The sequence below is a fragment of the Dipteris shenzhenensis genome, chromosome 9 (genome assembly GCF_047967505.1).
Source record: "Dipteris shenzhenensis isolate YYH24624 ecotype China chromosome 9, Dip_SZ_1.0, whole genome shotgun sequence".
NCBI lineage: Eukaryota > Viridiplantae > Streptophyta > Polypodiopsida > Gleicheniales > Dipteridaceae > Dipteris > Dipteris shenzhenensis.
The window spans coordinates 48,612,307-48,639,607 of record NC_141604.1 but is presented as its reverse complement, the minus strand read 5'-3'; the positions used below and the strand labels follow the sequence as shown (position 1 = coordinate 48,639,607).

General features: G+C 45.7%; 1 protein-coding gene across 1 annotated transcript in view; it reads left to right on the top strand.

Annotated features, from left to right (window-relative positions):
* LOC147898768 (DEAD/DEAH box RNA helicase family protein) overlaps positions 1–27,301 on the top strand; it is a 178,657-nt gene that overhangs the window by 53,343 nt on the left and 98,013 nt on the right. The window contains exon 9 of the mRNA XM_087378942.1: positions 23,061–23,301. Coding sequence (XP_087235068.1) covers positions 23,061–23,301 — 241 coding nt within the window. The remainder of the gene's footprint in view (positions 1–23,060; positions 23,302–27,301) is intronic.

Sequence of the window (27,301 nt, the reverse complement as noted above, 5' to 3'; positions counted from 1 at the left end):
CAAGGGAAAAACTCCTGAAGAGAATTCTGGAATTGGTATTACTTGGGCTGCAGTGACTACGAATCGTACTCTATTTCTAGAAGAGGAAGTTGCTGCCCTTTTGGTTTCTCCTCAAGCTGATTCTTCCTCTCATGGGAGAAGCGTGGATATTGAGGTGGAAATGCAATTAGAGATAGCTTTTTAGTTGCTGTACATACTTGTAAATATGCTTGATCATATCAAATGTGTTGCTCTCAATATACAGGGTATGTTTGATAGTAGAAAATGGAAATATGTGTGAATGTATCTCAACAAATTACAACCAGACGTAGTCGTATTACAGGAGCATAACCGACACATGTTTGCGGGTTAGACTGCACACTTTGTTGGTTATGACATTTTTTATGCTGGGGAACACTCTTTCTCAGGGGTGGCATTCTTAATGAAGCATGATCTACAGCCGCTTGTGGTCCTCAATGATCATCAAGGCAGATGGATTATCATACAATGCCTCATTCAAGGAGAGATTTTCGAATTGGCCTCAGTCTATGCAATCTTCGTGCGAAAGGGCTTTGATTTGGGATGCTATGCAAACTGATCCATGGAGACACTATGCTTTTATCCGTGGTGACTTCAATAATGCTCCACAACAGGGAGATAATACCTCGGGTAACACTAATATGTTAGCCTCTGAAAAGCAGGCATGGTCTCAATTTTTGTTTCAGCTTAGCTTGGTTGATCTCTAGAAGGAATTACAACCCATGCTGCCGGGCTACACCTTTCAGCATAATGCCCAATCTTCTTAATAGGCATGCTTGGATCATGGTATCAAGTTGATCCGTAGCATTGTGATAATTTTACTTGTAAACTTTGGATTGACCATGCCTTTAGACATTCGGATCATGTGCCTCTTTGGTTATTGCTCTCCCTACATGCTTTTGCAAATGACAGATTGCCTTGCAGAAGGCTACTATTGATAAATAATAGTTATTTGGAGCATGCTGATTTTAAAGCATTGGTTTGTGATGCCATTCAGCCACTTTCTCATCAGATACAGTATGCATAGCAGGCTTTTGTTGCTAGAATGCAAGCTGCTATTCGGGATTATGGCAAATCTCATATGAGAGCTGTTCCTCATGCCAAATACACTTGCCAGGATTTGACAGAGCTTGGTCATGTTAGGCGTTTGTCTTCGGAAGAAAGCATGTTGCTATGCCAGGCCATATTTTGTCTCCAATCTAATGATAAAAAAAAGCTCATTAAATGGGAAACATGCTCTCGATAAAAAGCTTTTCTTGATAAAGGTTGCTCCTCAAAGAATTTTTTTAAAAGCTTGCATTATAAGCGACATGCAGCAAATATTTACCGGATACAGATGCCTTATGGTGCCTGGTCTTCACTCTCTGATTGGAGACCGATCATGCTTATGCCGATCATTTACAAAATCATAGCCAAAATGCTTGCAGACCGTATCAAAGGCTATTTACATGAGGGGCTGCATCCTTCTCAATATGGGTTTATCCCTCGTAGGCATATCACAGACAATATTGCAAATGCTTATGTTGGGATGGAATATGCAAAATATTTATCCCTCGTAGGCATATCACAGACAATATTGCAAATGCTTATGTTGGGATGGAATATGCAAAATACATGTAGCAGGATGCTCTACTCTTGCAGGTGGATATTGCAAAAGCTTTTGATATAGTTCAATGAGAATTTATCCGTATCAAAGGTTATTTACGTGAGGGGCTGCATCCTTCTCAATATGGGTTTATCCCTCGTAGGCATATCACAGACAATATTGCAAATGCTTATGTTGGGATGGAATATGCAGAATACATGCAGCAGGATGTTCTACTCTTGCAGGTGGATATTGCAAAAGCTTTTGATACAATTCAATGGGAATTTATCTCGCAAACCATGCAATCTTTGGGGTTTGGACTAAAAATGCAACGAGTTATCTACTGGCTCTATGAGGACAGCAAAGCTGTCTGTATTCTCTGTGGAGACATTTCTAAAGATGGACTCTTCTTTGTTCGGTCCGTTAGGGATGTTCCTTTAGTGATTTGCTGTATGCCATTGCTACGCATCCTGTGTTGCAATATATAGACCATCTGGTGGATACAGAAATCCTTCATGGCTTGGAAATGGCAGTATGGTTGCTCAAGCCTACGGTGATGATTCCTTTTTTACCCCAAAGAATTCTCATAATGATCTTTCTGCTTTGATGCAAGCTCTTTCGCTCTATGGTTTGGTAGCTGGTCTTCATGTGAATTTTCAAAAGTCTCATGGGACTTATCCCATATGCACTAGGTGCTAGTGTGTGAGTGTTGCCTATAGAAGGCTTGTACTTCACTTATCTTAATGAATGAATGAAAGCCTTCTTCATGTCTTCATTTGAGCATTATTTCCTCACACCCTAACTCTCTCTCTCTCTCTCTCTCTCTCTCTCTCTCTCTCTCTCTTCACCATGTTTCTTACAAATGCCAAGCAACAAGGCATTGAATTTTAGGAGACTTTTGCCCCCACTTCCAAGATCAACACTATTAGGATTGTTATTGCCTTTGCTGTTGTCACTAGGGTGTGAATTTTAGCAAATGCATGTGGGCTAGACCTAGACTAATAAAGTGGGCAGGTTGGGTTGCGAAGTGAGCAAGTTTGCCCTAGAATTGTGCTTGGGGTGAAATTGTCATTGGTCCAATTAGAGGCGTAAAAAGGCCAATTTAGGGGCTATAGGGGCTAATAGGCTCAAAGTTGGGCTTGGTTAACCGTAGTTAATCCTCTTGGCGCATGCCAAGTCTCGTTGATCGAAGTCAACACTCTCTGACCGTAGTCAGCTCTGTGATTCTTTGGTTAACCGTAGTTAACCCTCTTGGTAATAAACCAAGTCTCCCAACCGAAGTCAGGTTTATTTGACCAGAGTCAAGTATCTTTGACCGTAGTCAATTCTTTGACCATTAAAAGAACTCTTTGGCCACAATTAACACAAATGGAAAACTCTTTAATTATGATCAAATAAATGGTCAACTGTACTTTGACTTAGGATATTTGCATTGTGGTGACATCCCCTCGGCTTCTATTCAGTTGACCTCAAATGAAAAGCTTCCTTGTAAACATCCAAAAGGTGTGGATGATCGGACAACATGTCTTCATCCATTAACTTGGCATCTAATGCCGTATAATTCTTAAATTTTACAAGATACCTGTAAAACTCCTTGCCCTGAGGGCCTTTGCGTACAATATGGTACACAATCTGCTCCGGCTGAAGGACCTCCTCCAACTTCCACTTCTGGTGGATCCTCTGATATTGGCTCTGTAGGCCCTAGCCCTTGGAATTTCTTTAGAAGACTCACATGGAATGCATTGTGAATCCTCCAATGCTCTAGCAATGCTAACCTGTATGCAACCTCATTTATCGTTTCTGTAACCCTGAAAGGGCCATAGTACCTAGGAGATAACTTTGCATACACTTTATGTTTGCCTTTGAACTTACGGAGCCTAGCTTTCTTGAACTTTAAAAGTACCCAATCCCCTTCTGTGAGATTTAACTGTCTCCTATGCTTATCTGCAGCTCTTTTATGCTTCTCTTGAGACCTTTCAATTGCTGTCCGGACTTGGCTGTAAGCTGTCTGGAGGTCTCTCACAAACTGATCAGCTGCAAATATTTCATCCTTGGTCCTCAAGATAGGTGGCAGAATCGCCTTTCCATAGATGACCTCAAAGGGGGCTTTCCCTGTAGAGTTGTGTACTATATTATTGTAAGCAAACTCTACCAATGGTAGGTACTTTTCCCAATCTGAACCTTGGTCACCCACGTAGCATTTCAGCATATCGAATGCTGTAGAATTTGCTACTTCACTTTGACCATTTGTCCGGGGATGGAAAGAAGAAGAAAAATTCAAATTCGTCCCCATATTATCAAATAAAGCTCTCCAGAATAGACTGGTCATTCTGGGATCTCGATCACTGACAATGGACTTAGGCATACCATGGTGCTTAAAGATCTGCGCCATGAAAAGCTTAGCCATATGATGTGCCTTTATAGTTTTACGAACCGGAATGAAATGAGCTTGCTTGCTGAATCTTTCAATGATTGTCCAAATCCCATCATTCCCTGACTTTGATCTTGGCAAATAAAAAATGAAGTCCATTGTAATACTTTCCCACAGTGCCTGAGGCACGGGAAGAGGCATAAGTAGGCCAGGTGCCTTCCGTCTATCATACTTCACTTTCTGACATGTAAGGCATTCAGTAACAAACTGATGTATATCTTTCCGCATCCCTGGCCAAAAGAAATACCTCTCTAGTGCTAGAGTCGTTGCTGTAACTCCTCTATGTCCAGCATAGGGAGGTGCATGGCATTCCTCCAAAATCTTTTTCCTCATCTCCTGGGTGATGCATAGGCAATCATCTTTCATTAGATACCCATCTTTTAGGGAATAGTGACTGGTGGACTGCCCCTCTTGCATTTGCTGTAAAATCTCGCTAAAATCTGCATCATTAGCATATTGCTCCCTCATGCCTTCTAGGTCCTGATGATAAGCAATAGTCACATTATTGACCTGGGGTCTGCGGGACAAGGCATTTGCCACTCTGTTCCGAATTCCTGGGGTATGGACAATCTGAAAATGATACATTGACAGCATATTTGCCCATTTCATATGCTTCTCGGAAAGTTTTGTCTGAGTTAGAAAATATCTCAGACTTTGGTGATTTGTTTTTACAGTAAAATCTGCACCCAAAAGATAGTGCTTCCATGTATGGAGGGCATGGATTACAGCCAATAACTCTTTCTCATAGATTCCCAGATCTCTCTTTGCATCACGCAATCTTCGGCTCTCGTATGCTACTAGATGTCCATTTTGATGCTACTACATGTCCATTCTGATGTAATGCAGCCCCAACACACTCTCCACAGGCATCGCAATCAACATCAAAAGCTTGATAAAGATCGGGGACTACAAGAATAGGCTCTGTAGTCAACGTCTCCTTGAGTGTATTGAATGCTTTCTTCTGTGATATTCCCCATGTGAAGGCTGCATTTTTCTTAGTAAGGTCATGTAGTGGAGCTGCTATATCAGCAAAATGCCTGATGAATCTCCTGTAATAGGAGCAAAGTCCCAAAAAACTACGGACTTCATGCACAGTTTTCAGCTCAGGCCATTCTTGGATGGCTCGGATCTTTGCAGGATCCATCTGTATCCCATTCTTGGATATTATATGCCCCAGATAATGGATCTCTTCCAGAAAGAATTCACTTTTCTTGCTATTGGCAAAAAGCTGATGATTTCGAAGTTCTTGAAATACCAAAGCAAGGTTTTCCCTGTGCTCTTCTTTTGTCTTTGAAAAGACTAGGATATCATCAAAGAAAGTACCAGTGAAATGCCTATACTTTCGAAAGATACAATCCATCATTCGATTGAATATGGCTGGAGCATTTGTCAACCCAAAAGGCATCACTAAGTATTCATACAACTCGAATGTAGTGCGAAAAGCTGTCTTATGCACGTCTTGTGGTTGTATCCTTACTTGATGATAGCCACTCTTCAAGTCTATCCTGCTGAAAACTGTTGTTCCTCTGAGTTGGTCAAGCACATCATCGATGCGGGGTATCGAAAATCTATTTAAAAGAAAAGTGATATATTCCATTCAAAACGAATCATACAACAGGTGGGAGAGAAAGTACTCTATCCCTAGCCTCAACAATGTGGCAAAAAAGCCATGGTGGTGGTCTAAAATGCCACGACATCCCAAAAGGGGTCAAATGAAAAAATAATGAGCAGTCCCATGTCCTCATGAAGGATAAAAGTCTCCCACGAGCTGCCAAAGAGGTGCCTGTACACCGCTCCCATTGACTCCTGAGTGAAGATAATCTCCACCCAAATGGAAGCGAGAGTGTTAGCCTCCGTGCATAAATGGCCCCCAAGGACAAAAGAACATCGCGAACACCATATCCGCCATAGGGTAATGCTGGAAATCACCTCTCAGGCTGACCCTGCAGGTGAAGTAGGCATGGAATCTTGAGCTGGTACATGTATCAAAAGTAAATCCTGCGGCTCCATGATGCTGACATCTGTGGGATCCTGTCTCTGGCGACGCTGCATGAAGACACCATTGTCTCCTGGCTCTGACTCAAAGAGAGCAAAGGCTCCAGATCCTCTCCCCCAAAGGGCAGCGCCCCATGTCATCAGAAAGGACTCGGATGTAACATATGAGAACAACCTGAAGATACCTGTCCATACCACTCTAGAGCTGGGGCAGCTCCATAAACAATGCTTACTAGATTTCTCTGCAAGCTGACAACGCATACACAAGGAGGGTCTACCCATCTGCTGAATCCAAGTACCCATAGGTATACCCCTATGTATAGTGAGCCAAAGAAAGTAGGAGACTTTCCTGGCTCTACTGATGCCCCAAAAGTGAGTCCAGTAGCTCAGCAAGAGCTGTGCAGTAAGTCCTTGTGCGTGCCAATGCTGTGAGGCAGATGGTAGGTGATGAGAGTCTCTCTGCTGAAGCCTGTAACATGTCCTCGTCGAGTACCGGAAAAAGGAAAGAGGACGAACGCCTGCCACCGGAGCAGGCCACGCCCACTCACCTGTCCCAGTCGAGCTCCGCAAGAGGTCGACCTTGAAAAATCCAAAGTCTCCATCTAGGATCTTCTGCAATGGTCAACCTGGAAGGATCTGTGGCCCATTCCTTACCCAGGCAACCAATGACCCTGACTCTCTGCCAAAGGAGCTCCTGTCGATCCAGGGGCTGAGTGGGATACAATCTGTGAGAGGAGTCCGTCTCAAAATGAGTAAACGGTGCCGGTCCTAAACGAACTCCAATGCATAGCCCAGCCTCACTAAAACAACCTAACCAAGTAGAGATGGGATGAACATAGGCTGGATCTGTAAGCATATCCCTCCACTCCTGAGGAATAGCTCTCATGATCAGTAATCTGGTGGTAGCAATCTGTCCAAGTGGCCCGTGTCTATCTCTGATCTCCTCCTCTGACATCTCCACACCTCCCTTGAACCAATCTCCGACTGTCACAAGCCCCTGAGCATGCCATCTGGCCAAGGGAGTCTAAAGTTCTGTACCAGGGGAAGATCCCTGATACAGAACCAGGGGGTTATGATAAAGTGGCTGTCGGGCAATTTCCTCTCTGGAGGAGGGAATTGCTCTGATGAGGTGCTGTCGAAAATGATCCCATATCTGAATAAGCCTTTTCACAAGAGGTGAGGAAGGCTGAGAATGCTGGTTCGTCAGGAAGATCCAACTGACTCTACCTGCCCACTGGCCTGCTGCTCTGGGGGTGCACTGGTGAATCCCATGCAGTAGGAACTGCTTCCATGGCTAATCTCCTGGAGTCAAACCTCTAACAAGAAGTTTGACTAAAAGGGCTCTGCTCTGCATCTCAAGATCAAGAACCCCAAGTCCTCCCTACGAGGAGGGTAAAGTGATAGTATCCCATGAAACCTTGGCCCTAGTGTCCTCAGAACCGTCACCACCACTCCACAGAAAGTTCCGGAGCAATCTCCTCGCCTGACGGATCGAGTCAGCATGAAAGCACCAACATGACACAACGTACCACATAGTCGCTAGTAGAACCTAGTTGAGTACCAGCGCTCTTCCGGCCAAAGAAAGTCTAGCCGTACTCCAGTAGGCTAGCTTTCTCCGGATGCTCTCAAGAACTGGGGCAAACTGTTGCGTCGGGGACACCTCAATGCCAACCTGGAAGCCTAGATATCTCGTGGAGGTGCCTCTGGGAATCCAAACAAAGCCTCTGTCTCCTCCCCATGCTGGGGTATCCTGCTGAGCTTTAGTCCAGATGCCTTTTGATTTGTTCCCATTGACAAGTCCCCCTGAGGCTAGGCAGAACTTGTTAATTGAATCCGCAGCAGTAGTGAGACTATATGCATCTCCTCTGGCTGTCAGTGCCGTGTCGTCAGCAAACTCAGTGTCCAGAAGCTCCTGCTCCTGCCGGATAGGCAGATGGAGGCTCAAAGTGCCATGACTGGTAGCCTGCATAAAGTATCCCATAGCCTCCGCTACGAAAAGGAAAAGGTAAGGTGCAAGCGGGCATCCCTGTCATACCGATCTGGATAGCTGAAAAGCCGGTCCTCTGCCTCCACAGACCACCATCTTGCTAGAAGAGTGGGAGTAAAGTGAGGAGACCCAAGAAATCCATCTATCACTGAAGCCTAGCCTCCTCATAGTGCCCTCCAAGAAACCCCAGTCCACCCTATCATAAGCCTTCTCAAAATCGAGAAGAAGAACTCCAATCTCCTGCTGACTCTCCTTCGCCCAGTGAGTGGCCTCCCAAAAAGTGAAGATGTTATCCAAGATACTCCGATCTTGGACAAATCTTGTCTGAGTAGCTCTAATGATATCTGGCAGCATAGGCTTTAGGCGAAGAGCCAAGGTCTTCGCTAGGATTTTGTAGGCTGTCCCTAGAAGTGTAATGGGTCTCCAATTATGTAGGACTGTCTTGTCTCCCCCTTTCGGGATGAGACAAATTATACCTGTGCATAATGTCTCGCCCAAAGATCTTGTATCGAGAGCCTCTGAAAAGGCAGAGAGTAGATGAGGCCCAATCGTATCCCAAAGAGCTCTAAAAAGAAGTGGCGACAAACCGTCCTCCCTCGGGCATCTGTCTCTGGGCAGCTCATGTAACGTGTCCGTGATCTCCAGGAGTGATAGTGGGCTATCCAAAACATGACTCATCCAGTCTGAGACCATCCGGGGGACATGGCTCCAAATCTCCTCTCTGGCTTTGTGATCATCTCCTCGGTGACTGGATTGGCGGTGTAAAGAGTGGAATAAAAATCAGAAGTGATCTCAACAAGACGGTGAGGGTCCGTTTGAAGAGACCCGGCCTCATCCACAAGTCTACGAAGACTGTCCGAAGAGTATCTCTGACCCACTGCCGTGAAGAACTCTCTAGAGCATCTATCCCCCTTCTGAATCCAGAAAGTCTGCTGGGAGTAAAACCTGAACTGGGCCCTCCTGCCCTGAATCTCCTCTAGTCTCTCCTGAGCCTCCGAAAGTTGCCATCTGATGAAAAGAGAATGAGGAAAACTCTGAATCAATCTCTGAAGTCTGGATACCTTCGCTCTTGCGTTCCAAATCTCTGATTCTGAGCTTTTCCTTCTCCTCTTTTGCCCTCAACTGGCAGGCCATGCTGACTCTAGCCAAAGCTCCCTCTACCCACATCAACCAGCCCTGATCCACAGGAGTATCCTCTGACAGCCAAGCCTCTCTCAACCGTTCCAGAAACTCTGTGTCCTGAAAAACAAAGTCCAGAACTCTCACAGAGCCTGTGCTCTCCAATCGAGAGGTAGGAAGAATCTGTAATAGGACTGGAGCATGGTCAGATAAAACATAACCCGGGCAGATCCCAATCTATCCTCCTCTAGCCTGGCCCCATTGGCCAATATAAAACCTGTTAAGTCTGACCAAAGAAAGAGAGCCATGGAAAACCCCAGACCAAGAGAATTGAAGACTGTCAGCCAAGTGACGAAAGTTGTCCAATCGAGCTGCATCATGAAGTCCAGCATGCAAAACAAAACTATCCCACTCCACTCTCTCCTTATCAGAAAGGCCACCCTCTATCTGACCCGACTTGTCTTCAGAGAATTCAACCATGTTGAAATCTCCTTCAACAATCCAGGTGTCTGCCTGAGGAAGGGACTCTCTGAGCTGTTTAAAAAAAGCACGTCTGTGGGCTGGATCCGTGGGAGCATACACATTGAGAATACCAACTGCTGTGCTCTCAATATGAAGAATAACATAGCATGCTCTGCTCTCCACTAGTGTACCCTCTTGGGTGATCTCTGAGGCCCACCTAGCTGAAACTGAAATGCAAACTCCTCCCCTCGTGCCATCCACTAGGCTCCAATATGTCCGGCTTTGTCCTCTGAGTAAGGATCTGCATCTATCAATCCTGTCCTGGGAGAGCTTATGCTCCTGGATAAGCACAATGTCTGGAGGGGACCCTGAGGAAATAAACCGAAGGGAGTCCCTAAGCTACTGCAATCTAGGAACTCCCAATCTACGACCATCTGCATCTGAGGTAAATTTGTGGCGGTTCAGTCCTCTCACATTCCAAGAAATGATGGACAACCTAGACATCGGATGGAAGTGAGGGTGTGCCAGCGGCAATGGCACAAAACTCTCTCTCTAACGGCGCAATCCAAAGTCGGTCTCTGATCAAACTCCAAATCTGCCCCAACTCATGTAAAATGGCTCCATCCAAGGGAATAGTACTCTGGCGCGAACTGAGGAGCTGAAAGTCAAACCAACCAGCACTCCTGGGCAAATCACAGTCTCCCTGAATCTCAAAGAACAGAAATAGAAAGGCCTTGCCACCCAAGCCAGGTCGAAGAGTCCTAGGGCAAGAATGAATCTTCGAGCTGACAATACGGTGAACTGATGAAAACTGGGTCATGCACATGAGCTGTCTAGCAATCTCAGTGTCAAGTAACTCAGCTGACCAGCTTTCGCTCCCTCGAGATCGAAAGCTACCTGCGGAGAAACGAAGAACGTGCCCCTCTCTGGAGAGAGTAACAGATCCCAAGTACTCCTCTACCTCCTCTGACCGTCGGCAAAACACCGGTAGAAGTTCCAATCGAGTGAGGGAGTCTGTGATAACCCCTCGAGCCAAAAAGGGCCCAAACTCAACGGGCAGATCTCTGTCAACCATCCTGGGGTCAGGTCTAGGAGTCAAAAGAGCTGAAAAGGGCTGAGCCATCCTGACTCTGCTCCTGGAATAGGTGAGAGGGAGAGGAAGAATCTGCGACGAGGTGCCTGTCCGTGTGGGTGACTGATACTCTCGCTCGATCTCGTCTGCTAGGATCTCCCAATCCTCAGGCCTGTCTGGGTACTGAGCAAAATCTGTGACCACACTCACAAAAGATCTGGATAAACCAGGAGTGAAAAGCTGCGAGGACGAGGCTGTACTGGGAGGGGTGTCTAAAAGGACGCTCCGCATAGCAACAAAGGAAGGTACTGTGCGACGGGGCTGTGAAAGGGGTCTTGAGGGAACCTCGTACAGGCGCATGAGATCCTCGGACGGGCTCTGACTCTGACCTGTGTTGTAAAATACCACTCTCTCAATGGACTGCTGGGGAGAGGCATCCATCACAGTAACTGCAACCTGAGCAGTCTCCTGCTGAATAACTGTCTCCGTAACCAATATCTGAACCTCCGGGGTAGTAGTGTCTAGAGTCATCAAATCCTGAGCTACTGTCTCCTGCACAGTGTGAAGACCTGCTTGTGGATGGTCCTCCGCATCTCCCCTTTCTGGGGTCTCCTGCACATGTGTCTCGACTCCCTGAGCTACCGTCACCTACATAGTGTCAAGACCTGCCTGCGGATGGTCCTTTGAATTTCCCCTTTCCGGGGTCTCCTGCACATGTGTCTCGACTCCCTGAGCTACCGTCTCCTGCATAGTGTCAAGACCTGCCTGCGGATGGTCCTCTACATCTCCCCTTTCCGGGGTCTCCTACACATGTGTCTCAACTCTCAACCATCTGTGAGCTTGTACTTGGGGCTGCTCGTACTGCTGGCTCTCCCTCTATCTCCGTCTCCTCTGAGCTCTCCGTGAAAGCTGTTCCACTGGAGGCACCTCTAGGTCCTCTGAGTCCACTGGAGGCTCCCCCAGAGGAGTCTCCTCTCGTTCTGTTGAATGAGTCGAAGCAGGCTCAGAGACCCCTGGAGGCTCTGGGTCACTAGAAGGATCCGGAGTCTCTGATCGAGGCGGACGACTGGGGCAATCCCTAATAAAGTGACCTCTTTTTTGACAGAAAAGACACTGATCAGGAAGCCCCTCGTACAAAACCCTCTGCTGCATCTGGACCCCATCTCCCGTGGAGTACGAAATCAAAGTAGGCAAAGGTCGAGGAGGGGGGAACTCTGAAGTGAGTCTGACCCTCGTAACACCTGTACCAGCAAGTGACTGAGCATAGGAAAGTCTAGCACCTGATGGGATGACTGTACCTGCCACGCTAGCCATATGCTCCACAGCTCTGCAACAAGAGCTGACCTCATCAGGAAGTTCAGGGAAAAGCATCCAAAAAGAGACTTGACGCGGTCTCGGGGAAGAAGTACTGAAGTGCTTCCACCAAGGCCACAAATGGATGACTCTGCTCTGAAACTGAATCGGTGAGCTCATAAGTACTCTTGGAGCTTGCTCTGCAGACTGAAGCCCAACAGAAAAGTACCCTCTGCCAAGCAATCGGAAAACTGTAACTGAGACACCCAAAGAGGCCATGCTGGTGTACACCCAATCACGCGTAACTGTTGGCCTCTATCGAGTAGAAAGCCAATGATGTGCGTCAAATGAAAACCCTCCTCTGCTACCTCAATCATCTGCACAATGTCAGGAGGAAAAGAAACTGTGACTTCAATCTCCTCAGGTTCGGCGACGGGAGTGGCATTAGTGTCCTCCATTGTCTCAGCTTGCGCTGTCATGAGGGGAGGAGCTACCTCTGCCGAAAATACCCACCAAGAACTCGCAACCAACCTCTAGAATCCCCAAAAAACCCTTGGTTAAAGAATGCCCCAAACTTCAGCCTGCGTGGAATGAAAACAGGCCGCTCAATGCTGAAGCAGAAAGCTCTGCCAATGCCTGGAAGCAGCCCAGGAACTCAGCTCCCCGGAACACGAGCAGAACAGCCCCGGAGAGGGCCCTTAAGCAGCCCAGCCTGAAGCGCAAGGGAGGGGCAGAAAACAGCTACTGGCGGCCTGAAGGGCGGCCTAGATGGCAGCCTGAAGGGGCGACCTGAAGGGCAAGGGGAGCTCGACCAGCAGGGCGCGACCAGCAGCAGCCAGTCGGGCTGAAGGGGGGGCACAATGCGAGCGGGCTGAAGGAGGGGCTCGATCACCAAGGCACGACCTGCAGCAGCCAGACGGGCTGAAGGGGAGGCGCGACAACGGGCTGAAGGGGGGCGACATGAAGCTTTCCAATCAAAGGAGTGACTTGCACTGGATTCCCTTGGAACATTTGATCAGCATCAAGAGCTCTGCCTAGCTCTTCAGTTTTTATCCCTAATCTCAGGGCTAAATCTTCATATATGAAATTGTCTGTAGACCCTGGATCAAATAGGATTAATGCTTGCTGATCTCTTATCTTTCCCCATGATAGCAAAAGCTCTTTTTCCTTTGGGTCTGAGGTACTACCCAAAACAACTGGGACTGCTCCCACCATTGGCCTCGGTGGTACTTGTGGCTTTTTCTGCTCCTTAGAACCTGAAGGCTTCTCAGGGCACTGGGCAGCCATATGCCCCTCTTTCCCACACTAAAAGCATTTCCCATCTCTGCGGAATTCAGCTATCTGTTCAGGAGTGAATGGGGATTTGCCTTTATATGACTTTGAAAACTGAGTACCCCTCGGCTTCTGAGGCTGAAACCCTTACTGAGTACCCCTCGGCTTCTGAGGCTGAAACCCTTTCTTTTCAACCTTGGGATACTCTTTCTTTTGTGATTTTGAAAATTCTGTTTTCTTTCTTTCAGCACGTTCTGCATGCAAGGATAGTACCGTGGATGGATCTTGTAACGGCACAAGACTAGCTACTGAAGCTGAATGCATAAGCTCTTGAATGTTCTTTGCTTCCAAAGCATTCACTACTGCCTGAATTCTTGGACTGAGACTTGCTCTGTACTTTCTCATTGGGTTCCTTTGGAGATCTTTTTGAAAGGTTGAATCTGCAAATAAGCATCCCAAAAGTTTTGGTTGTACACATCTACCGTATCTCCTGCATCCATATGCAAATTGTCCCAATCTTGAAGAACATGATCTCTAAACTGTTTAGGCATAAACTACTGGTAGAAGGCTTTCTTGAAGTCCTTCCACCTCTTTGGGGCTGACCCATCTGTGGTCTGTGCACTCCACCATGCACTAGCTGTCGCTGTCAAGTGCAAACTGACCATTCTTAACTTGGAGGATTCTGAAAACTTTTAAGTACCGAAGCATCAAACTGCCTGATGAACTGCAATGCTTTGTCTGTATGACCATATTGTCCATTATAGGTCATAAACTTGACAGATTTACCTCCCTCTTTGAATTCCTTGGTCTCTCTGGAAGATTTACTCTTCCTAGACTTCTTGTGTTTCCTTCTTTTCTTGGATGGTTTATCCGATAAAGAAGAAGATACAGAAGTCGAGCTCGAGGTAGACGGTGAAGGACTGGGAGATCGGTGATGATGCCTCGATCTCTTCCTGCTATGAGACCGTCCCCTATGAGATCTCTCTCTCTTTGGCTGTACACGAGAGTGTGCCTCTGGCATTGGCACATCATAAGCGAGCTGGCAGGTCAGTCCACCTGTCCCACACATGTGGCAGCATGCATGGCAAGTGGTAGGGCATGCAGGCCAAGTGTTTGGCCCCAAATCTGGTAGATTTGGGGCAGGTTGTGGGCTGTCCTCTTTGGGACTGCAGCCCACCAAAAATGTGGGACAAGTGTCCACCTTCCACTCTAGGCGTGGGGGGGGGGGCTGAGCCTATAAAAGAAGGCCTCTCCCCTTCATTCCTCACATGAAAATTTCGTCACTTTTCTTCTCCCTCCTTTTGGATGATGCAGCAGAACCTCTCCAGCTCCTTGGGTGCATCTAGCTTCTCCCCAGGCCATTCTCTCACCTCAGCAGCACTTTCTCTCTCTACAACAGCACATTCTCTCTCTACAGTTCCAGCCCCTCCTCTCCAGAAATCTGCCCCCTCTCAGCTCTTCTGGAACAGCAGCAGCATCCTCTCTCCTTCACCTAGCCTGGAGCAGCCACAGCCCCTTTCTCTCTCCAGCTGCAGTATTTCTCTCTCTACTGCAGAATCTCTCTCTCTACTGTTCCAGCCCATTTCCCTTGCAGAAATCTGCCTTTCTGTGCACCTCTGGAACAGCAGCAGCTCCTCTCTTACATCTCCCTTGGGATCAGCATTGGCACTCTCTCTCTATAGCTATCACTCGATAAAAGCATTCTCTCTCTAGCCTACAGGCTCTTTTTCTAAGCTGTTCTCATTCCAGCCCCATTTCCACACTCTCCTCTCCCAAGGTAGCTTCAGTGGCATCAAGGACTTCATCTACAAAAGGGTCAAGTCACGAAGGTAGCCTATATTGTCAAGTTTATCTCATTTACAGCACTATTTCATGTTGTTCTACTATCTTTCTAAAAACTAGTGCTTGTCTCTAATGTTGGATGTAAGTGGTGATTGTTGTAGGCTTCTTCCTTGTGGATTGGGCAAGCCAAGAGTTGAAACCTGAGCTTGAAGTCCTCCTTTTTGTTGTCTACCTTACACATATGCTCTTGAGTCTTGTATCTAGGTCCTAGGTTTTCACTGAGTTCATTAGTTTGGAAGGTGCATTGCACCTTGGTCTTGTATCTCCATTTTCAAGAATAAAGTGAGCTTGGATAAGGGGGGGGGGGGGGGGGGCGTCTTGGCCCCTCAATCATATTGCATTTTCCAATGATGTCACTTTGTGTTTAAGCTGTATAAGTCTTAATTCCAGCTTAATTGCAAACTCTTAAGTTCAAGTATATGTGTTTGGCAACTCGCAATCATTTCATTCAAACGCCTCTGCAAAATCCGTTGTCTGAAATGAAAGAAAGCACCGAGTAGTTTACACTTTGGGAGTGCACTCAGGCGAGGATGGTTTGGAAGGGTGTTGCTACCCTTCTTCATGACCTGGGGATGAGTTGCTTGGTTGTTACTCATTTCCTGATCAAGTTGAGGCATATTTGGTTGTAAAGGAGGCTGAATACCATGCTGCACATGTGCTGCAAATGACCACCAGATGTAGCAACCGAGGGCTGTTTTTGACAGTCCAGCAAAGGCCTAGGGGAGAATTCATCAAATACACCATCCCTACTGATAGAACACTTGCCCGTGTGGGGCTGGTAGAGCTTATAGCCCTTTCTCTCTAAGCTATACTCACTAAAAATGCATTTGATAGCTTCATTATCCAACTTTGTGCGTGTCTAAGAAGGCACATGTGCATATGCCAAGCATCCAAAAGTCCTCATGTGAGAAATCTTGGGCTTACGACCTGTCAAAGCCTCATAAGGTGTGATGGTCTTCAATGCCTTGGTGGGACATCTATTCAAATGTAATTTGGAAGTGCTTGCCTTTCAACATACACTTGGCCATCTCCATGACTGATCTATTCTTGCGCTTAACCATAGGATTCTATTGAGGAGTGTAAGGCACAGTGCATTGATGATGTATGCCACGTGAGGCAAAAAAATCATCAAATTCCGTTGACATATATTCACCCCCCTATCTGTATTAATGTGAGCAATTTTCAGCCCACTCTCATTCTCAACCAAGGCAATGAAATGCTTGAAGCATGCAAAAACATCAGATTTGGATATTAAAGCGAAAATCCAAGTATACTTGGTGAAGTCATCAATGCATGTGACAAATAACCCACATGCGTCCACAAACATCACTATGAACCAAATACAGCTTGCGTGAGGCACCAACTCTCCCATCTTGGAAAATGCAAAACGGTGCATCTTATCAAGCAAGCAAGGTTTGAAGGGATATGCATTTTTGGAAGATCAATAACCATACCATCCTTATGTAGCTTCACCAAAGCCCCAAAGTTGAGGTGTCCAAACCTCTCGTGCCACGAATGGGTATCTGCCATGGTAGAAGAATCGACAACAAATGCATCTGCATCTGCAAGCTTAGCATCATCCAAGTATTTGTCATAGGCATCAAGTCTATACAGCCCTCTAGCCAATGTCCTAGTCAAGACGATGGTAAAGGCATGTGTAGCATCATAGACCGCACGCCGAACACCATCAAAGAGAACGTGATAGCCACAAGTAGCTATGGCTGAAATGGAGATTAGGTTCTTGTGAATGCCTGGAATATAAAGCACATTCTCTAGAGTGACTAGACCGCCAGAAACAGAAGTAAGAGCAACTTGTCCAATGCCTTTCACTGTATATGATGCATTATTGGCACATGTGACTGTCCCCCCCTTAGATGCATGCTCAAGTGAGCTGAATAACGTCCTACAGGAAGTAATGTGCTTGCTAGCACCACTATCAAAGAACCAAGCATTAGATACTTTAGAAAGTGTCATGCAAGCATCATGAACATCAGGATTATACTGACATGTAACAAGAAAAGCCCAATGCTGGACTTGTGCAAAGTTAGCTGACTCATGTCTATCATGTGGACTAGGAGAACCAGATACTGCAAGACTAGACGACTCCTTCAAGGGGTTTACTAGTTGACACCTTGCTTTTGTCTTTGTTTTTATGCTGGGCAGCAAAGGCTTGATCACTAGCCATAGGAGCATTGCGGTTTGCTCGGCTTTGTTTCTCGTGAAGTAAGAGGGCAACTAGCTGGTAGAAGGAATAATGGTTAGCATTGCCATCCGCCAACCTCAATGTAGTAGCAAAGCCATGATAAGAGTCAGGCAACCCGTCAAGGGTATTAGAAACACGCTGAGAATCAGGCATTACCTCATCAATGTTAGCCAACTGCTCTTTCAAATCCTTAACAATGGTAAGATAGGTATCAATGTTACCATCCTCTTCAAGCTTCAAGTCCTTCAACTACTTTTATGAGATAGGCATCCCGTGCCTCATTCTGCACCTGATATAAGGATTCAAGCTGATCCCATGCTTGCTTTGCTGTCCTGCAAGTCCAGATATGAGGGGTAATGACCCTTTTAACTTAAAGAGCGATCAAGGCATGTGCTTTGGCATCACAACCATCCCACTGAATCCACTCTTGTGTAAGAGGCAAAGTACTTGTAGTAGAAGTTGCAATTGCTCTAGAAGTAGCATTAGACCCATCACCAGATGAGCCTGAAGTAACACCTGTAATACCAGAGGTAGGAGCTGTAGCACTAGAAGCTGCACCAATTGACAAGGCAAATGAGAGAAGGGCAACCTCTCAAAATCAAAAGGCAAAACACTGCTCAAGCTTCAAAGCTTTTCACTGCAAAAGACTCTGCTGTCTCAAGGTGTACCTGCTGCCCAAAAGGCAACACAAGGCCTTTTGAAACCAGCCTTCAATAATTTAAAGGGCAATAAAACCAACAAGTAACCAATCAACACTGTTACATCAACAATTTCAGCAAAAGTATTACCAACAGATTGGGAGCTAGAGCGCCCTCGCACCAAGACAAAGACACAGATTGGCCCCAAACCTTGGCGCCCGTTTTGGTATTTCTTTACTTAAGTGAGAGGCCCCGAATTCTAGTCTACATAAAGGATACATTTCTTCTTACAACTGGGGCATTCGACATCCCAGTGGGCATCCACATACCCTGCATAGCCTTTATTGTTCACCCTCTCACTAAACATGGCAATAAGAATTCATCTCTATTTCAGATTGACTGCACTCAGCCTGGAACTGCTGTTACTAGTAGCGCACTCAACCACTCAGTCCCCCCCCCCCCCCCCCCCCCCCCCCAACTGTCACTAGTGCCCAAGTAGTCATCCATCTGCTCAAAGCAAAGAAAGAAAGCATACAAGAGCTTTCTTCACTGCCCATGAGTGCCGTGACTAATAGTCGCTCACCCTATGGGTCGCACATATCTCGATACATCAACTTGTTTCCCATAAGAGAGCTAGCATCACAATACAACAAACACTATGGCAGTCACACTTGTACCATCCCTCTCGGGATTCTAGGGATACTTTCCAATCTCATGCATGGATTCTTGTGTACCAACGACATGCCATTTGCCTAGCAACCATTGCCTGCATGTGACCCATCTCCTAGGGAAACCAAAAACATGTTCTCACACGAAACATGATACATGCCAAAAGCTTTGGAATCTCTTATGAAGCTACCTTTCGTGCGTTCACCTGGTTCAAAGTTCCTTTCGGCCTTGATTTACTATTTCACAGGAGTGCTTATCAAGCCTTATCCCCGTGTTCCTTTTCAAGAGTGCTTATCAAAGCCTTGCCCCCCTGCACAATCACTTTGATCGGATCTTGCTTTCTCGAGGCATCAAGACCGCCGAAAGATGAGCTCATAAGGCCACCCTATGCTTCAGCCAATTGCCTCTTCAGCCACTTGCCTCGTTTTTGATAGGTTCTTCAAAAGCAACTTGCAACATGGGTCCTACTCCTTGCAACCAGCCACCCTTCCTAAGCTAGATTAGCATCGTCAAGGTGGCCCCGAGTGACTAGCTAGGCCTCTCTCCACCAAATCAATACATAAGTTGCGACGTGAAAGGGTTCTCTCTTGCAAGGAGTGTCACCAAGGCATCCTAGGAACTAGTCCATTCTTCAAGGGCTGAGTGGCAACACCAAGCCTTGGCATGTGCGACGAGCCACGAGCCTAGGACTAAAGGTGTCGTCAGATAGCGCTACAATGATCTAGTGTTTCTTCCTCATTCTTCCACTTGCAACCATGCTAATTCCAACAATAGCATGGGAAAAGCCACGTGGTCAGAGTAGGTGCCACGTGGGTCCTACGTTTTAAATTACCCCTTGCTCCCCTCTAGTGGGGCATTTTAATGGCTCAACCAATGGCCAACGTGAACTTTAAAGGTCTTTTTGCCCCCCCTTCCCCCCCTTGAGCTCAAACCCCCAAAATTCACCCCCAAGGCACAAATGCTAGGGGTTCTAGCACATCAAGCAACCCTTGACCTCGCTCCTTGTTTTCCCAGGGTCTTGCCCACATGCAGGCCAACATGCATGCGCCAGAAATCACGCGCTCGTGATACCTTTCCAAAATGCAAATGAAGCAAAGAAAGGGCTGATTTGCAGAAATTGGAATGAACCAACGCAACAAAGTCTTACCCAACGATGTGGGCCGAAGAAGCAACAGGGAAAAGGCTCCAAATGTGAGCAGAGAATTTCACCCTTGAGGGAGAGGTAAAAAAGACAGCAAATGGCAATGAGAGATGCCAAGAGAAGGCTGGAAATGAGATTTTCAGCAAGAAAGAGTGCTCCCATGAGGAGGAGAGCACTTGGAGATGAGAGGAGGGTGATCCAATGGAGGGGTATTTGCAGCTCGAGGCAGACAATTGAAGAGGAATAAGCTCAAGGAGGGACCTCCAGCTCACTTCAGCAATCTCCAAATGTCTTCTATCACCGGCATGCATCACGAGATAGCTCCGAAAGGCTGGAAAAAGCTTTGAACACGTTGGCACAAACCTCGAGGCACGGCGTACAGCACTAAATGCGTGCACAGCAGGAAAATGGCCTCACAGCTGTTCGTACAATTCTGTACAGCCTTTGGAAGGCTTTGATTGCAGCGTATTTTCATCCATACAGTCAGTACAGTGTCAGCAATGCATTAAATGCAGCTGCAGCTGGTCCGTACAGTCCGTAAGGCTGTACGGATTCACACCTGTGAGGCTGCTGCAGAAAAAAATGTAGGAAAATGGCTCGAATTCTGCACCACTTCACGGTCTTCTGCAAAAAACACTGATTTCCCGTGCCAAGAACGGAGTTCTCATGATGGAAATGCTTGAGGAGGCCAGGAGTGCTCACGGGTGTGTAGAAAACCAGCAAACCAGCAGAAAAGAGAGGTCCAGGGGTTGCCAAACAGCTTGAACAAGCTGCCAATGGCTGTAGGAATGAATCCCCAACCTGCTCTGATACCACTGTAGGCTATGGCAAGCAATGGAAGCTCAAAATGAAGGAGAGAAGACAAAAAACGAGATGTTGTAATGAATTGTGTAAAATTGAGTGGAGGCTCAAGAGACAACCAATATAACAAAACCCTAGGGCTAAGTGCCCTAACTGGACTATGCGTCCTAACTATCCTAAGTGGTACATGTACTAACTGTACCAACTTAACTAACTGAATGTAACTACAAAGCACATACCAAGGAATGAGTGGCACCTATGGATATCCAATAGAATGGCCTACAACTATGGTAATGATTCTTCTGTCACATAGGCTACATCTGGTTTCTAGTGGATGTTAACATAATCATTATCATCATGCTTTGAGTCTCATCAGAATCATCATTCTTCCAAGTCTCTGTGTGTGTGTTTGTTTCTGACATAGAATGGAGTGTAGTTGAGGAGCTCCAGGTCATGATGATCATAATAATCATGCTTTTGAGTCTCATTAGAACTATCATTCTTTATTTCTGATATAGAGTGGAGTGGAATTGAGAACCTCCAGCTCATGATCATGGCTGATTTGAATTCAGCTCACACCTTATTGTACGTTCAAAGGTTTCAGCGCCTTTTGGAACACACCTAATCATAAGGTGCTTCCATCTGGCACCTTTTTTTGAAAACTCTATAAACTTACCTGATGTTGCTACAATTCCTCTTGCATGGCTTTCAGTGTCTCCTTCCTTCATTCTCAGCCCTCTGTTATAAGATTCTCTCATGGTTTCTTTGCTCTTAACGACCATTTCTATATGTAGATGCTGCAAGTCATCTATGTGTGTCCTATGCTTCTTGAATAGTTTCCTCCCCTTCTCCCTTCTTTCAAATTCCAAAACAACGTTTTTTTGAAGCTTGCACCTTAAATTTCAAAAATAAAATCCTTCCCAACCTAAAGACTTGTACAACCATGGTCATGATGTCTTCTTTTCTCATACGTAGTGAGCACTCACTTCCTCAGAACACAATGCTTGTGCAACATGTTGTGTGATCATTGCATGGCTTCTAACAAAATTGTCATTTACTTGCATAAGCTTGTGAGTATGGGCACAATTGAGGATGGCATGCAATGCCTCTCTTGGCTGGAATCTTTAGAGCGAGAGAGAGAGAGAGCAGATAATGGGAAATCCGATTGTTCATATTCACTTACCTCCTAACGGCTAACCGCCCATGGTGTCTCCATGGATAGGCCGACATTATAGTGTATTTTTTATTGCTGAAGATATTACTTGAAGTAGTTAACACTCCTGGGACAGGGATTTAATGCGATCTAATTTGAGACATTGTTCAATGCAGAATCTGTTATTTAACATATCACCAGAGATGATGCGGTCTGAAGAGAAGGTTTAATTCCCCACTTGTAAGCCCCCAAATGAGGAAAGAATGAGGATTGACATTTATAGAGAGTTAGGGGGATTATGGATGGAGGAACACTTGGGCACAACACAAGCTACCGTGGGGGCAGAAATCGGAGTTCCTTTTGGGGTTGTTGGCCAGCCTTTGAGCCACACATGGGCCATTTAGGGCAGGATTGCAGCCAGTTTGAGGCCCCATTGGAGAGGCACAAGGGGCTTTTGTTAGCCCTGGGTGTGGGAAGCAATTGGATCATTGGAGGGGCTTTATAGGACTCCATGGCTTGGTCTGGTCTGCCAGCCAACCAAGCTGGTCAACTAACCAACAGACTAGTTGGCAGAAGGCTTGGCCAACAGTAATGCTGGTCGGCAGGACAGAGGGACAGTCACTCAAATTAGGAGGGGTCTCAGCTCCTATATAAGGCCCCCATTGAGGTGGGCAGAATGGCATTCAGTTAAGAACATTTCAGGCTGCAGCTCAGGCCTTCTCAGAAGTGTGCAACAATTGGCGAGCGGATCATAGAGGAGCAGAGAGGTTGACGGGCCTTGCCATATGCCACTGAAGACCTCGTTACATCAAGAGTAGTCAGCAGGCGACTGAGCAAAAGTTTGTGGTGTCAGGTTTAGCACCGGTAGAGCAGCATCCCACTGTCCACCTGGTATAGGTTGTGTACTTTGGTATCTATTTTTGGTCTTGTCAGTTGAAATTTCTATTCATCTAGTGGTTGCTACATCTCACCGTCTACTTCATGTTCAGAGTGGAGTTCATATATGCTTGTGCACATATACTAAGTAGGATTTAGATCTCAGGTGTGATCTTGTTGTCGATTTATTTTCTATTGTGTATTGTGGTTTGGGCATGACTTTTCAAGGAAGGCTTAAACCACAACACTCAAAAGAGCTAGATGTTACAATGTTCTTCTTAGTGACTCGTTCCTAGTGATAATGGGTAAGTTTTCCAGCGGGGTAGAACGAACTCTCTAGGCTGAGAGGTTTTAGTGCAGGTATGATTTAATGCTTTTATCAATGCACCTTGCTAGAACATAATTTTTTTATACAGTTTCTGTGTTATAGATTATAATGGATTTTGGCTCCCTAACGGTATGTACAATTCACATCTGTCGTGTTCGATATGTACAATTCACAGAACTCATGCTACATCAACTTTAGGAATTCTTGAAATTTTGGTTGCAAGTACAATGGACCAAGAGTCGGAGTCCATTCAGCAAGTGCCTGTAGACACTACTGGAGCTGCTGGTACAGAGAAGCAGAGGGCTGTCTTGCATGTGAAAAAGTTTTTTCGGGGATCTCGCTTTGCCAACAATTGGTTCCTGAACAAAATAGCTGCAAACTATCCTAGGGGTGCGCATGCAACAGTTAGTGGTAAGGTGCGAGAATCTCAGTGGACTTATAATCCGAATGCATTGTAAAGTACTTCTCACTTTCTGATTTTTAATAGAGATTTAAGCCAGTTTTAAAGGTGTTTTGTTTTAACAATGATTGGTTGAAAGTGAAATAGGTGATATTTAAGGCAGGAGGATTTTTTACTGCAATTGATAGAAATGGGAGAGCGAGAGCAGGAAGCAAGAGAGAGAGTGTAGAACGTCGAATGTGCAATAGAATAGAGTAAAGCAATACAAAGGGGGGATAAGGTTTTGTCTAAGTGACAAACCTTATCCTTCACTAACCGTAGTTAGTGAACTAACTGTGGTTAGGGGGTAAAACCTCTAAATGAGGGAAAAGTGTCCCTAACCCACTTATTGACTTTACATTGGTCACTGCCTAGAATTTACCAATAATTCTAACACCCCCCTGCAGTGCCAATGTCCAGTACAAGGAAATGATCAATCACCAAAAGGAGAGAAGTTCAGGGCACTGCGAAATGCCTCAAACTTCTCACGTGGAAGTGCTTTGGTGAAGATGTCTGCAACATTGTCATGTGTTGACCCATAGATCATACTGATCTCTCCTGCATGCACCTTCTCTCTGACATAGTGATAGTGAACCTCAATGTGCTTTGTGCGAGCATGAAACACAGGATTCTTTGCCACTGCTATAGCACTTTGACTATGAGTGAGAATCGGAGAAGGACCCTCCAATGAAAGATGATGATCAGCAAGCAAACGACGCAGCCAAACACATTTAACTGTTGCTGTGAAGCTGCACTGTACTCAGCTTCACATGAGTAAGTAGCCACAGTAGATTGCTTCTTGCTCAGCCAAGAAATGCAAGCTTTGCCCAAAAAGAAACAGTTACCACTTGTGGACTGCCTAGTGTCAGTCTCTCCAGCGCAATTTGAATCACTGTAAGCATGCATCTGCAAGCCCCCCCCCCCTGGGAAACATCAAGCCATAAGACTTTGTGCCTTGCAAGTAACGGAATATGCGTTTTACAGCATGCCAATATGTTGTCTTTGGGCTGTGCATATACCTGCTCACCTGAGATACTGCAAACTGAAGATCGGGCCGTGTATTGCCCAGTTATATGAGGCATCCAACCGCCTGACTGTAGAGTGTGGCATCTACAGATTCTCTTTCATCATACATTGTAAGCCTCAGCCCTGGCCTAATGGGAGTAGCTATAGGCTTGCAATCTTGCATCCTGAATCTATCCAAGAGTTTTTTAACATACTTGGATTGAGACATAATGATACCACGTCTTGAATGAATTGGATCCCCAAATAATAATGTAACATGCCCAAATCTGACATGGTCATCTACATAAAGAATGATGACCAAGATTTCCCCCCCATCCTTCTTGATGTAGAGGGTGCTTTCAGTTAGACTCTTGCTGAAACCTTTGCTGGACAGAAAGGCATCTATCTTTGCATACCAAGCACGGGGAGCCTGTTTCAGCCCATATAAAGCTTTATTCAGCTTGCATACCTTACGTGCATCATCTGATACCGCAAAGCCTGGAGGTGGTTTCGCATACACCTCTTCCAACAAGTCTCCATTTAAAAATGCTTTTTTCATGTCCAACTGATGGACTTCCCAATCCAAATGTACAGCCATGCCAAGAACAGTTCTTATGGTTGTCATCCTCGATGTAGGAGCAAATGTCTCCTCATAATCAATGCCCTTTTGCTGAGCATATTCTTTGGCAACCAGCCTTGCTTTGTACTTGTCAATGGACCCATCGGGGTTCCATTTGACCTTGAAAATCCATTTTGTACCGATGGCATGCTTACCTGGTGGCAAATCCACGACATCCCAAGTCTGATTTTTATGAATGGACTGCAATTCATTGTGCATGGCATTCATCCAATGCACATTATCCTTTGCTTCTTCAAATGTCTCAGGCTCCTTCTGCATAAGATGTTTCAATTGAAAGAGCCCCCCCTGCGTGCCTCAGTGCACTACAAGTCGTGCCAGGCAATGGAGCCTTAAGCTTACTCTCCGTGAGAGTCTGAAGCAACCAATTCGGGACTGTTTTGGTTGCTTGTATCTCTTAAATCTCTTGCATGACAACTTCATCCACATCGTGAGGTGGTACTAAATCAGCCGGTTGCTGAATCGGGGCATGTGGATCTGGAGGAGGTTGCTGTAAATTCTGAGTGAACCAAATGCGATAGGAACCATCCCCTCAAACACATCATTTGAAGAAGCTGGAATTTGAAATTCAGCATGTGTATGTGCTGAATTTTCAGAGAATATAACATCTCTACTAACAAAAATCTTGCGTGTAGCAGGATTGTAGAGACGATAGCCTTTGCTTTGTGAACTATATCCCACAAAAATGCATTTGAGTGCCTTATTTGACAACTTGTGTCTAAACTCCACAGGCAGGTGGGCATATCCAACACAACCAAAAACTCTGAAACGGTCCACTGAAGGCTTTCTCCCATGCCATGTCTCATAGGGAGTGATTGTCTTCAAAGCCTTTGTAGGAGCCCAATTCAAAATATAGTTGGCACACATGAGGCCTTCAAGCCAAAACCAGTGAGGCAATTCTTACTTGTGAGCATGCATCTGTCCATCTCCATGGGAGTGTGATTCTTCCGCTCAGCTTTGCCATTCTGTTGAGGTGTAAGCCTCACTGTAAGCTCATGCGTGATGCCTTTCTCCTTCAAAAATGTCTGAAATTCATGAGACATATACTTCTCCCCTTGATCTGTGCGAAGTGTCTACACCTTGAGTCTTGTCTCATTCTCAACCATAGCCACAAAGTGTTTGAAATGCATAAACACTTTTGATTTTGCCTTGAGACCATATACCCAAGTTTAGTTGGTGAAGTCATCTATGAATGTAACAAAATAGAGGTAACTCCCAAAAGCAGTGTCCTCATGGGACCGCAGACATCACTGTGCATAAGCTGTAATTTTCATGTAGCTTTCACTGTACCATCCTTCTTGAAGGGATGTCTATGCATCTTGCCAAGGATGCAACCTTCACATGCATGAGGAGGAGGCGACTCCAAAGGAGGCAATGCATCAATCATATCATGCCTATGAAGTGTCATTAAGCTGCAATAGCTCATGTGCCCATACCTGGCATGCCATAACTCCGCATTTTGCATTGCAGCAGTGGGAGTGCTTACTGATAATGCAAGATCGGATCTCTTTTCATATAGATCAAGCTGAAAAAGACCCCGATACAAAGTGCCAGACAACATCAAAGCATAGTCATTCTCTTTGTCTCTGACTGCACACTTGTCATCATCAAAAACCACCTGAAATCCTCCTCTATTGAGTGAGGACACTGAAAGCAAATTCTTCTTTATCCCTGGTACATAGAGAACATCTGAAATTCTGAAATTTGTGCGATCAGTGGATGTGAGAATAATGTCTTTCACTCCACACACTGCATAAGAAGAATTATTCGCACAAGTCACCTTCTTTTTGGTGGGTGGAGGATGCAGAGATACAAACAGACTCCTCTTGGAAGTGATGTGCTTTGAAGTACCACCGTCAAAATACCAAGTATGAAGTTTCTCATCGATATCAAGAGAGCATGCATCCTTTGAAGGATCATAATAGCAAGTCAAGAAAGCATATGGGTCATCATCATTAGTGGCTGTAGCATCTGAACTCTCCACTGAGAAATCTGAAGTGCAAGATAGAAAGGCATAGTGGTCTTCCCAAAGTTGGCTGCAACATCTCCCCCATCATGAGAATGTGGAGCTGATGCATCTGACACAGCCATACCGGAATCCCTTTTCTTCTCTTTGGCTATGCGCTTCTTGCATTCTCCAATATAATGACCTGGCTTCTTGCAATAATGACAGATGCCCTTCTTTTTCTGCTTATTTGTATCACCCTTTGCCTTATAAGAGGGCTGTCTAGAATCAGCTTTATGCTTATTTGTGGGCTGATTGGCTTGTGGCTTTTGCTGCCCTTTACCCTTGGGCTTGAACTTGGAGAGCATAGCATGCTCGCCAGCCCGGGTT